Below are 12,923 nucleotides of genomic sequence, written 5' to 3'. Positions count from 1 at the left end.
AATTTTACTAAAATCACATCTAGATTGACATGTGTTAGAAAGAAACTTAGTGAGATGAGTAGTTTTGAAAAGCCTGGGCAAAAATCCTGTATGACCAAACCATTTTCTGTGTGTGTCATAGCCTGTGTGTGCACATAGGATAGCAGTACAGATTGTGGATCTCAAAGTAAATTTGGGGAAGGGCTTTTTTCTTTCTTTCTTTCTTTCCCTTCAGTCCAACTTCCATAAGGAGTATCTCTATTATTTTAGTGTCTGGACTATAAAAATTATGCTTTTGTTTAGGATCCAGTGAGACAAAGATTGTGAAAGTAGCACCAGCACGGCACTGTGAAGATCACCAGCTATCCCCACATGTCCTGCATCAACTACAGACAGAGCTTCTGTCCTTTCCTGTTTGGTTTCTTTCCTGTTTCTTTAGAGGACATGGTAGCTTAATGTCTTAGTATTTTTCTTTATTGTACATACAGAAGAGTATACGTAATATATATGTGTAGTTTAAAGAAAGATAAAAGATGGATTATTGTAATGTTAACATAGTTACTTGAGTGAGAGATCTAAATATTCTGAAAGTTATTTGTCCCAAAGCAACAGTAACTAACTCCAAGCCGATAGTCCACTACTGAAATAACGGATTTTAATACCTGATGTAAAATTGGAATATAAATTCTAGATGCTATGAGAATCATATTTTTTTACATATAATGTCACAATGTCACACAATGCTCACATCTATATTAAAAGAAAATGAAAGGCAGTTTTCCCTGCTTCTATCTATTAAGCTTATTTTCTGAAAACAGAATATCCTACATTTTTGTCTGTCAGCTATGTATTTATATAAGTAGATAAGAAAGCAAAAAAGGAATATCCCTTCCTTGGGAATCTCTGTCTTGAAATATAATAGAGTTTTCATGTGTCTCAGAAGCAATGAAGTTAATTTTGTATTATGTATGTCCTTTAACACTACTTCTGGGGGGTGGGATTACTTTTTAATGAAATTTGCCTTATCTTTTGGGAGCAGAACTTCTTGAACTCTACCTTGCATATTCAGTTTTATTTATTTCATTAGGGAACATGATCTATATCTGAAACCAGATCTTAGACACAGAGTCAGATTTTCATTGCTTGTTTGGATACTTCAGTAGGTTATAGAGCTAGAGCAATGAGGATTTTGTTTCTTATTTTGTATCTATTTCTTACATATCCATAGCTTTTATTTTCTATCTGTAAAACTAAAAATTTTATTCTATTTAAAATTCTTATTTTATTTTTACAGATTAAAAAATAAACTGTCTCTTGAAAAACATTATACAGAGGAACCAGCACAGTAAATGGAAAGGAAAAAAAAAAAAAAAAAGTTTTTGAGAAGTATCTTACAAATTAAGTTTTAAAAGCCTGTCTAAGCCCTGCCAGAGACTGGTTAATTAGACCATTCTGTTACAAGGATTTTTTATGTAAGGTCAAATTCAGCTATAAAAGTATGTGATTCTTTATCATGTTTTCTATTGGGAATCACACAGCTGTTGCTATATGCTACTGAGAAATTAGGGGTTCATAACGTGAAAAATAGACGTCCAAGTAAGCCTGGTGGTTTACTCCATAATAAAAAATTGGGCATCTTGTGAACAGGAGAGAACAGTTAACTAAAAAAAGTAGCTAAAAACTATAACACTACCTTGCCAGTTGGAGCAAAGTAACTGGGCTTATTTGAAAATTGGAAATAGTATAGTTTTCATGATTACTGTTAAATGTATTTTTAAGTTCTTCAGGATGATTATGCCTAACACATTAAGAGTGTCTTCTAGACCTTATTGACATTGACTTCATTTGAAAGTTATAGACCGTTTCCCAGAAAAATGGGCATATGCCAGAATATTTTGTGTTTTTTTTCCAAGGAGTTTGTACCAGTTATAGAATGCGGTTTGACACCTTGCCAAATGAATTTGCCATTATTTATTTACATTTGCTTCTTTTGAGGCTAAGTAGCTAATAGTGTTCTAATCTATGATCATTAATATTTACTGAGCACCTAATATGTGTCTGGCACGTAAATGAATATGACTGGTTCCTGATAAAAGTTCTGATACTGGTAGGGAAAAGTTTTAAGTAATACTGTAAGAAGATAGGCTCCATTTTCTTTAAGAATGTTACTGAAATATTACTTTTATTTACTGAGAAGTATTCTAAGGGTAGGAAACTTTCAGCCATTTTTCATTATTTATACCTTTTATCACCCACTTACAAAATAGCCCCACTTGATAAAGAGTAGATAATCCATCGTCATAACCTATAAAATTCTACATTCAGTATATTAGAAAGGAAATCTATTCCCATATGTGTTGATGAGTATTTGCAAGAACACTAATATTTCCAAAGAGGAATTTTAGGATGTGGGGCTTCAGTTTTCTCTTCTGCAAACTGAGGTATTGAACAGAATGGCCTTTAGGATCTGTCATTCTGTAGAGTTACCCCAGGATTTTACATTCTTATTTGTTCCATCTGTGATTATGTACTTTAGTAAGATTTGACAGGGATTAATATAGTCAATATTTTTTAAAATACTGAAATTTAAGGGATGCTTATTAAGGATTAAGTCAGTTTTAAAATGTATGTAGATGATATACTCATCCACTGTGTTTAGGGTTTTAATTTTATAAAAATTCTTTTTAAATTTAGGAACAAGAGTTGAACGCTCGTGCCCGGGCCCTACAAGCTGCATCTGCCTCATGTTCATTTCGGCCCAATGGATTTGATGACAATGACCCACCAGGAAGCTGTGGACCAACTGGTGGAGGGGGTGGAGGAGGATTTAATACTGTTGGCAGACTCGTATTTTAATCCTGAGAGAATCCAAAATGCACTGGTCACAAAACATCTATTACTATGACTGTTAAAATGTCAGATTGTAACAAATATCATACCTATCTTTTATTTTTCTTTTCATTAGACCCTTTTACTTTAAGAAAACACACTCAGTGCTTGTTTTTATTTTCTTGACAATACATTTATTAACAGATGCATCATGGGAAAAAAAAAACTACCTCTTAAAATTCCATTTACTTTTATGGTTAGACATGCTTGACCAAAAATTTTCAGAGGAAAGTATGTACCTGGTCCCTAATTAAGCTGCATTAAATTTAGTAGAGGCATTTAAATGATCTCGTTCTCAGTTTTACTAAACAAAAAGTATAACTCATTTAGCCTCTTTTATAAAAGAATTGATGCTAGAGATGATGGAAAAAATTTTGTTTCCTGTATATTACCCCATTATTAAATTCAGATCTCTTAAAATGCTAAAGATAATACAGTCTCTAATGAAGGCAATAACATAAAATTTATCAACTATAGTACTTTTCAGGTTTTTGTTTAGTGCTGTCCTCAGCATCACTGTATCTGCATTTCAAGTACAAATGTTTTAAAAAAGGATTATTTATACATATATGCTGAATTGATTTTAAGAAAGGTGCATGATCCTGTAGAAACAACATTTTTACCTAAAAATTGCTAACTTTGTAGTATTTCTAATTGTTTAAGGATTTTAAAATTCTATTTCAGGGAGTATATCTTCTCTGTGTTTTGAAGGAGGTGAGTTCTGTATGTGCCTTGCAGTACTGTAATTCAAAAATAGGAATCTTTGGCTGCGGAAAAGTTTTTTAAAAATGAAATGTTAGGAAGTAATTTTTTGTGTTAACATTAAAATTATAACTTTTTGAAAGGTATTAGATTTTCCTGAAGTAAAATCTGATGGTTCTAAATCAATAAGTGTGATAGATTATTTTTAAATCTTAGAAGAATTCAGAGGAAATGAACCTAGTCAAGTAAAAAATCTTTGATTTTGTTCATCTTCAGATTATTAAACATCAATTGCATATTTCTAGAGTTGTACATTTGGGTTTTTTTTTTTTTCCATTTGAATCTTGTGTTTTGCACAGTTGTTTCTGTCTCATAGTTTCAGATAAAACGGTAAAATGTCAGACCCTACTATCCCACATTTTCTTTTACCAGAGAATGGGAAACAAGTCATTTCTCCTGGGTCTTGATTGTACATATTCAAGAGTTATCCCAGTTGTCCCCTTTCCTAAAGGTTTTTAACTTATCCATGATTGTACATTGTTCTGAAATTGGTCTCATATTTATTTTGAAAACATTTTAAGGAAAGACTGTTCTTTGGTGATTTGGAGTTTATCTTTTTCCCAAGCTTTTAATGGGGTAGTTAAAAGCAGAACTCCTCATCTTCATTCCACTATGTCCCACTTCTAACTTGTTTCCAGTCACCAGGAAAATTAGGAAACCTGATTGGATTAAAATTGGACCTTCTTTGCAGCATTTGTTGAGATTTGTCTTTTCTATAAATGAATGAAACAGACAAATTTTTATCACACTGTCTTTCCTGTGAGCTTCCTCTTATCTTAATAGTGAATTCCTAAACTACCCTATGTGTTCAGTTATCCACTGGCTAATTAATGATTTATTAATGATTAATCAGTGTTAGTATTTATTGAAATTGGTGAGGTCATTTAATACTTGCTGTATTAATACTGGGCTCAGCTACTTCTAGGAACTTTCTTAAAGACAGACCTACACATGATTTTATTTATGAATACCAAACAATTCAAGGATTTTATGTGTCAAGGTAATATAGAATTTTCAAAATGAGAAAAAGATAAAATTTTAGAGGCGGCTGGGTGGTTCAGTTGGTTAAGCGTCCGGCTTCGGCTCAGGTCATGATTTGTTTGAGTTCAAGCCCCGCGTCGGACTCCATGCTGACAACTCAGAGCCTGGAGTCTGCTTCAGATTGTGTGTCTCCCTCTTTCTGTGCTTCCCCTGCTCATTCCCCCCCCCCCCTCTCTCTCTCTCTCTCTCTCTCTCTCTCTCTCCCCCCCCTCTCTCTCCCCTCTCCCCTCTCCCCTCTCCCCTCTCCCCTCTCCCTCTTTCCCTCTCTCCCTCCCTCTCCCTCCTTCTCCCTCCCTCTCTATCCCTCTCTCTAATAGATAAAACATTAAAAAAATTTTTTAAGATATAAATTTTAGTTATATAAGAATACTGGGACTATGCAGATGATAATTTCATACCAGTTCCAAAGACTTGAAATTAAAGACTTTTAAGATTAAAAATGTAATAACATTAATCATTTGCTGAAATTGAAACCAGAATAACCAGAAGCTCCATTTCCCATTTTCCTAACCCTTGTGCTTTCTTCTTCCTCTTGCAAATTCTATCTCCACCTCTCTTCTCGCTAAATAATCAGAAACAAAGCAACATTGGGCTAGAGATCTGACTTTTGTCTCCATACCTTAAGATTCCAGAAGAATCTTTTGGATGTAGAAATAAAGATCCCTCATGATGTCTAGAGGTATTGGGAGTCCTTGTAACAGGTTCCAAAAGCCTATTATTAACTCATATCTAGAAAGAACAAAAAATATTTAAAAACTAAGTTTTTAATATTTAAATAAGAAGCTCATCTAAATCTTCTTCAATTAGTTTTGTTCTTTTTATGATAATGTTTATTTACAAAAGTAGTTGTCTTTTTGTATACTTCCTCTTTAAAAGCTTTCTGAATGCTTCTTGAGTGTGCAGGACAGTTGAAGAAAAACAAAATTGGCACAGTCTGTCTAGTATTCAAATCTTAATGGAAATGACCATTTTGATGTCATATACGTTGTTACAGTTCTTAATTCTCAGTATATCTTTTTCCTGAAATTGTGCACTTCACATAATATACTCTATACAAAGAGCTTTTTAAGTGATTGTTTCAGAAGAAATAATACTGCACACTTATGTATGGTATCTTTTTTCATATGAATGCTATACTTTCTATATCCTTTCATCCTCTGCTAATGAGTTTAGATTTCTAAAACTATTACTAAAGTAAAGAAGGATAAGTTATTCACATTTTATAAAAACTTACTAGGAAGTATTAGCTGACTTCTATTAACAACTCAGTAACGTCATCTGGAGAAGTAAGGTTAATAACTTGGGTAATGTTAATCTAAGAAGCTAAAGTACAACAGCTAGCAAATTTAAATTAAAAATTATCTCAATGAAACTTAAAAAATAAATTTAAAATAGAAGTTGCTCCATATATATATATACATTCTTAAGTATTTACCAAACTGTCACTTTCCATCATAGTGTTAGCCTTATTTCATTTTACATTAATTTTTTTTATAGAGTTCTTTTTAGAATCTCAAAATGAATGGGGGATTTAAAAAACAAAGATATAAAGTAAACAGGGCTTTATAAAAAAGCTATCTTGTAAAGAAATTGCTATAGAAATAATTTTTAAAGAAATGAAATAAAGATTTTTATAAAATCAACAATCTGGGTTTTACAAATTCAAAGGGATTTGTTATGTAAAACCTTTAGCCCCAATGTTATATAACCAGTGTGGATTTGACATTGAAAACAGAATCTAAGAAGTCAGCCAAGTGTGTTGCCAGCACTCCTCAGTGTCAGTTATGGCCTGCAGTTGTTTTTCTCGTAATAGATCTCATGTTTTCACATTTTGCTTTGTGTGCTAGACACACATACACACACACACACCCACAAACACACAGCCTTTGAATTTCAGAGAGATGAAAAAGTTGTCCCTAGCTAGATCAGTTTTCAACCTTGCATTCATGTTAAAATCACTTGGAGAGTTTATAAAAAATAATAGCATATCCAGTCTTCACCCCACACCAATTAAATTATGTGAGGATTGAACATCAATATTTTTTTGAAGTTCTTCATGTGATTTTGATGTGCCTCCTTGGTTGAGAACTTCTGGGCTAGAAAAGGAGTTTTTTCCTGGTGCTTTTATCCAAAAGGACTAATGTGTTGAGTTTCTACCATGTGCTGGAGACTGGTTGACATTTCTGTGTGTTTTTTCTCATAACTTTGCTCTCCCTAAGCCCTTTACACTTGAATAAATAAAGTCTTATGAAGGAATTTGCTCAAAATCACGCAGCTAAAAAATTAAAAATTGAGATTTTTAAACATCAGAATTGAGATATTAACTCAAGGCTTAAGGACTCCAAAGTCGGTATTCTAATGGAGAGATAGTAACAAGTGGGAGAAAAATGTGAGCAAAAGACTTATGCAAATTACATATTAATAAATGCTTCCAATAAATTTTATGAAATAAAATTTGTTTCACTTCTCCTTATACCCTTCAAATATGATTCAAAAAAAAAAAAGAAAGAAAGAAAAAGTGAGATCTACTTTGTTAAAACTTACAGGTAATGATCTAAACAGTTGAGCAAACTCATTTCCTAAAGTAAAGGAAGTTAAATTCCACTTCCTTTACTAGCTTGATCTCTTCCATTTTTCCCTTTCTGTCCTCCCTCAATCCTATTGGATCTTGCATAATTCTTATTCAAAATCATATACTTGCCATCTCTAGGCATTTGTATATGCAAATGTCAGTTAGCATACCATTCCCCTTGCTCTACTCTCCCCTCCCTGCTTTCTGTTGACTCATTGCTACTCACCTTTCACTATGCTCAAGTCTTCTCATTCTAAGCTGCCAAACTGATTAGTCTCCCATTTTATCTTGGGTTGTGTCTTATGCTTCTGCTTGAAAAGACCATGGCTTAGTTGTGGAATGAAATTAGTCCTAGGGAAAAAGCTGATCATTTACATCCAACGAAGATTAAAAGCGGGACTTGAAAGGATCAAACTCATCTGTGAGTAATTTAATGGCAGTACAAATACTAACTGCAGCACTTTACAATAAACTTCTCATTTAAGAAAGTAAGATTCCAGGGGCACCTGGGTGGCTCAGTCAGTTGAGCCTCTGACTCTTGATTTCAGCTCAGGTCATGATCCCAGGGTAATGGGATGGAGCCCTGTATCATCAGCATGGAGCCTACTTAGGATTTCTCTCTCTCTCTCTCTCTCTCTCTCTCTCTCTGCCCCTTTCCCCTGCTTGAGCATGCTTGCTGTCTCTCTAAAACTAATTTAAAAAAAAAAAAGTAAAATTCCAGCATCTGATAAAAAATTATCAAGCATTCAAAGGAGGAAAATATACCACCTAAAGGGGAAAAAAAAAACCAAACAGTTTCAGAAATTATGAAAGGGAATTGACAAACTAGGAGCTTGAAAGAATGTAGGGGCACCTGGGTTAAGTAATCAACTCTTGGTTTCAGCTCAGATCATGATCTTACAGTACGTGGGATTGAGCCCCACATCAGTCTCCATACTGATACTCCATTCTCTCTCTCTCTCTCTCTCTCTCTCTCTCTCTCTCTCTCTCTCTCTCTCTCAAAATAAGTAAATGAACTTTAAAAAAAAGAATGTAAAGAAAAACATGAACAGAATGAAGACAGTGGAAAATTCAAGAAGCTAAACCCTAGCAGAATAACATAAATCATACAATGACATCATAATCAAATTACTTAAAAGCAATGATAAATTCTTAAAAGCAGCCAAAAAAAAAAAAAAAAAACCCACATTACATATAAAACAGGTCAGCAAACTGTATACAACCCTCAAGCCAAATCTGTCCTGCCTCCAGTTTTCTCATAAAGTTTTATTGGAACACTGCTACACCTACTTGTTTACCTATTGTCTGTGGCTGTTTTCACACTAAAAAGGCAGAGTTGAGTAGTTTTGACAGAGACTATTATGGTCAGAATGCCAAAAATATTTACTAGAACATACTATTTTTAAAAAATAGTGACTCCTGATTAAAAAAAAAAAAGTCATAAGAAAATATGCAAGCTAGAAGGTAATGGAATGACTCAGATCTAAAAAGTGCAGAAGGAAAAAAATTGTGAACCAGTAAATATTCACTGTATCAGTGAAAATGTCATTCAAAATGAAGGTGAAATAGATATTTGTAGACAACAGCAAGAATTTTTCCTTGAATATTTACACCCCATGATAATGTGAAAAAAAGAAAATCTTCAGGCTTAAGAATACCAGATGGAACCTTGGATCTACATAAATGAATGACGAGTACTGGGAATAGATTTGGCACCATTGACTCAATTTACAGACTATCGAGGAAAGGAGGAACAGCTTTGGAATAGCTCAAGGCTCACTCTGTGCCCATGAGCAGCAATTTGGATCTTCTACTGCATCTACCATGCATCTAGCACACACCATAGAGACAAGAGACTCCCTGCCAGGAAAAGAAGTATAAACATGGACTAAAACAGAATTCAGCAAACTATACGCTGTGAGAGCCAGCCACTTATTTGAAAATCCAAAATAATATAAGAATGTTACATATAGCTTACATAGAAACTTTTAGAATTAATAAGTTTAAGTTCCCTGAATATAAAGCCAATATATAAAATTCAAGTATATATCTATACAACAGGAACAAGTATTAGAAAGTACAATTTAACAACGGTATTATATACAATAATATAAAAAAAAAAATTTTTTTAACCTAACAATACATGTATAAGACCTCCACACAAAATACTATGAAACATTTAGGAAATTAAAGCAGACCCAAATAAATTATGGCTTAGAAAGCTCATATTATAGGGGCGCCTGGGTGGCGCAGTCGGTTAAGCGTCCGACTTCAGCCAGGTCATGATCTCGCAGTCCGTGAGTTCGAGCCCCGCGTCAGGCTCTGGGCTGATGGCTCAGAGCCTGGAGCCTGTTTCCGATTCTGTGTCTCCCTCTCTCTCTGCCCCTCCCCCGTTCATGCTCTGTCTCTCTCTGTCCCAAAAAATAAATAAAAAACGTTGAAAAAAAAAAAAAAAACCTTTAAATAAAAAAAAAAAAAGCTCATATTATAAAAATCTAATTTTTCTCAAACTGATCTATAGAATCAATGCATTCCCAATCTTGGGATTCTTTTTTTTTTTTTTTCTTTTTTCTTTTGTATTAATTGAGAAGCTGGTCCTAAAATAGAAATGGAAAATTTATAAAAATTAGCCAAGATTCTTGAAAATCAAGAACAAGTTAGGATGACCTTCTTTACAGGATAATAAGTCATTATAAAGCTAAAATAAAGACAAAGTGGGCTTATTATTCTGTTCAGGAGAAAGAATTGAGAAATAGACCCATACTTACATGCACATAAGATTTATAACAAAAGTAAGATGACATACATCCCGGTTTGCCTGAGACTGAGGCTGTCTCGGAGTTTCAGAGCTAAAATTAGGAAAATTTGGAATGAGTTGGTCACCCTAGACAACAGTAGTGCTTTAGAGTGGTAGGGAAAACTTTACAATAAATTATAGTGGGGCTATTGGATAATCAGGTAAAATGAAAGAAATTTAGCTTTTACCTCATACTATATACAAAAATATACTTCAGGTATATTGTAAATCTAGAAGGCAGAGAAGATAACACTTCTAAAAGATTACTTAGAATATCTTCAAAACCTAGGAATATAGAAAGATTTAAATAGGACCCAAAAAGTCTTTGTCATGAAGGAAAACAGTGATAAATGGATAACAAAATAAAAACTTATGTTCATCAAAGACACCATTAAGAATGAAAAAAAATGAGCCTGGTTGGCTCAGTTAAGCATCCAACTCTTGATTTTGGCTCAAGTCATGATCTCACAGTTCATGAGATCGAGCCCTGAGTCAGGTTCTACCCTGACAGTGTGGAGCCTGCTTGGGATTCTCTCCCTCCCCCTGCTGGCGTGCGTTCTCTCTCTCTCTCTCTCTCTCTCTCTCGCTTTCTCTCTCAAAATAAATAAACTTTAAAAAAAAAATAGAAAAGAATGCCATGGAATGGAAGATATTTGCAACTCATAAGTGAATATATAAATAACTGCTGCAAATCAATTTAAAAAAACAGGCAATTAATAGAAAAATGAGAAAAAGACTTCAGCAGGCAGTTCAAAAGAACGAATTTCTAATACAAAAAGGTGCTGAACTTATTAATCATCAAGAAATGTAAATAAAAGCACAACAGTAATCCTTTAAATGTTCACAGAATAAACTTAAAAAGGTTGATAAATCCAGAATGGCTATAATTAACAACACAAGAATCAACTGGTGTTGGCAAAGATGCAGAGGAAGGAGAACCCTCTTGTACTGTTGGTGGGAATGCAAACTGGTGCAGCCACTCTGGAAAACAGTATGGAGGTTCCTCAAGTAACCAAAGATGGAGCTACCCTACGACACACACACACACAATGGAATATTAGCCAGCAAAAATAATGAAATCTTGCCATCTGCCATGACGTGGATGGAGCTAGAATATTTTATGCTAAGTGAAATAAATCAGAAAAAAACAAATACCATATGATTTCACTATCATATGTGAAATTTAAGAAACAAAACAGATAACATATGGGAAGTGGGGGTGGTGGAGGAAGAGAAGAGAAGGAAACAAACCACAAGAGACTCTTAATGATAGAGAACAAACTATGGTATGGAGGGAGATGTGTGAGAGATGGTGATGGGTGCTAAGGAGGGCACTTGTTGTGATGAGCACTAGGTGTTATACATAAGTGATGAATCACTGAATTCTACTCCTGAAACCAATATTGCATTGCATATTAACTAAGTAAAATTTAAATTAAAAAATTAAATTAAAAAAATTTTTTAAACATGAAAAAAGCCCCACAAAAAAACTAATAAAAGGAAATTTGGGGGATATCATGTAAAAAAATAAATAAATAAAGATTGTCAAATCAGGGATGCCTCAGTGTGTCAGTCAGTTAAGCATCCGACTTCAGCTCAGGTCATGATCTCACTATTCATGGATTAGAGCCCTGCGCCAGGCTCTCTGCTGTTGGCACAGAGCCCGCTTCAGATCCTCTGTCCCCCTGTCTCTCTGCCCCTCCTCCGCTCTTGCTGTCTCAAAAATAATCATTGAAAAAAAAGATTGACAAATCAAACATTGATGAGGATGTAGAATGTAAGCTCTCATATGCTATTTACAGCAATGTAAACTGATAAAAACTACTTTGTAAAACTGTTTGGCATTATCTTCCAAAACTGGGCATATGCATACTCTACTAGCCAGTAACTCACTTCTACGAATAGATTGTACAGAAATGTGTGTACAAGGGGCGCCTGGGTGGCTGGTTGAGTGTCCAACTTCAGCTCAGGTCATGATCTCATGGGTCAACAGTTAGAGCCCTACATCGGGCTCTGTGCTGAGCTTGAAGTGTGGAGCCTGCTTCAGATTCTGTGTCTTCCTCTCTCTCTCTGCCTGTCTGTCCCCTGCTCACGCTCTGTCTCTATCTGTCTCTCTCTCTCAAAAAATAAACACTAAATTTTTTTTAAATAGAAATGTCTGCACAAAACAAAATTTTAAATGTTCTAAGTAGTATTATTCATAATAGCCTAAAACTTGAAATATCCAAAGGCTGTATGAAGAGTAGAATAGGTAAATCATGGTATATTCATATGTTAAATTCCTGCACAGCAGTGAAAATGAATGAAGTCCAGATATACATCATAATATGGATGAATTCCATAAGCATAATATTGAAGAAAATAAACCAGACATAATGGAATGCATAATCTTACAATTCCATTTATATAAAACAGGTCATTTGTGGGTGTGAGAAGTAAGGATATTACTTTTGGAGAAAAGGAAGAGGGAAGTGATCAAAAAGGATCATGAAAGGGAAGGAACTTCTGCAGTGTGATTTTATCTGGTTGTTCATTTACCAGTTGTGTTCATTTTATGATATAACATATCAAACTGTATACTTATAATTTTGTACTTTTCTGTATGCCTTTTATACCTCAAGAAAAGCTTGAAAATTTAATTATATTTGGAAGTTCTTTTGAGACTGGCCTAGCAGGGTAGAGTATAAGACCAGAGGCCAAGGGACCCTGGGTGGCTCAGTTGGTTAAATGCCGACTTTGGCTCAGGTCATGATCTCAGGTTCATGAGTTTGAGCCCCACATATGGGGCTCTCTGCTGTCAGCACAGAGCCCTCTTTGGATCCTCTGTCTTCCTCTTTCTCTGCCTCTCTCCCTGTCCCCCTCACTCTCATACACTCTATCTCT

At 34.4% G+C, this 12,923-nt stretch overlaps 1 protein-coding gene across 2 annotated transcripts in view; it reads left to right on the top strand.

Annotated features, from left to right (window-relative positions):
* Positions 1-3,872, top strand: part of USP38 (ubiquitin specific peptidase 38) — a 33,400-nt gene extending 29,528 nt beyond the window's left edge. The window contains exons 10-11 of one of the 2 annotated variants that reach the window (XR_006596727.1): positions 283-426; positions 2,674-2,875. Coding sequence is in view for 1 of the 2 variants with exons in the window: in XM_003984982.6 (XP_003985031.2) it covers positions 2,674-2,835 (162 nt within the window). In the remaining variant the exon portion in view is untranslated. Of the gene's footprint in view, positions 1-282; positions 427-2,673 lie in introns of both variants that reach the window. The other variant, XM_003984982.6, reaches the window with a different exon arrangement.
* Positions 3,873-12,923: the final 9,051 nt, after the last annotated feature.

The sequence above is a fragment of the Felis catus genome, chromosome B1 (assembly GCF_018350175.1).
Source record: "Felis catus isolate Fca126 chromosome B1, F.catus_Fca126_mat1.0, whole genome shotgun sequence".
Taxonomy (NCBI): Eukaryota; Metazoa; Chordata; class Mammalia; order Carnivora; family Felidae; genus Felis; species Felis catus.
Note: the sequence above shows the minus strand (reverse complement) of the source record. Positions and strands in the feature narration are given on the sequence as shown.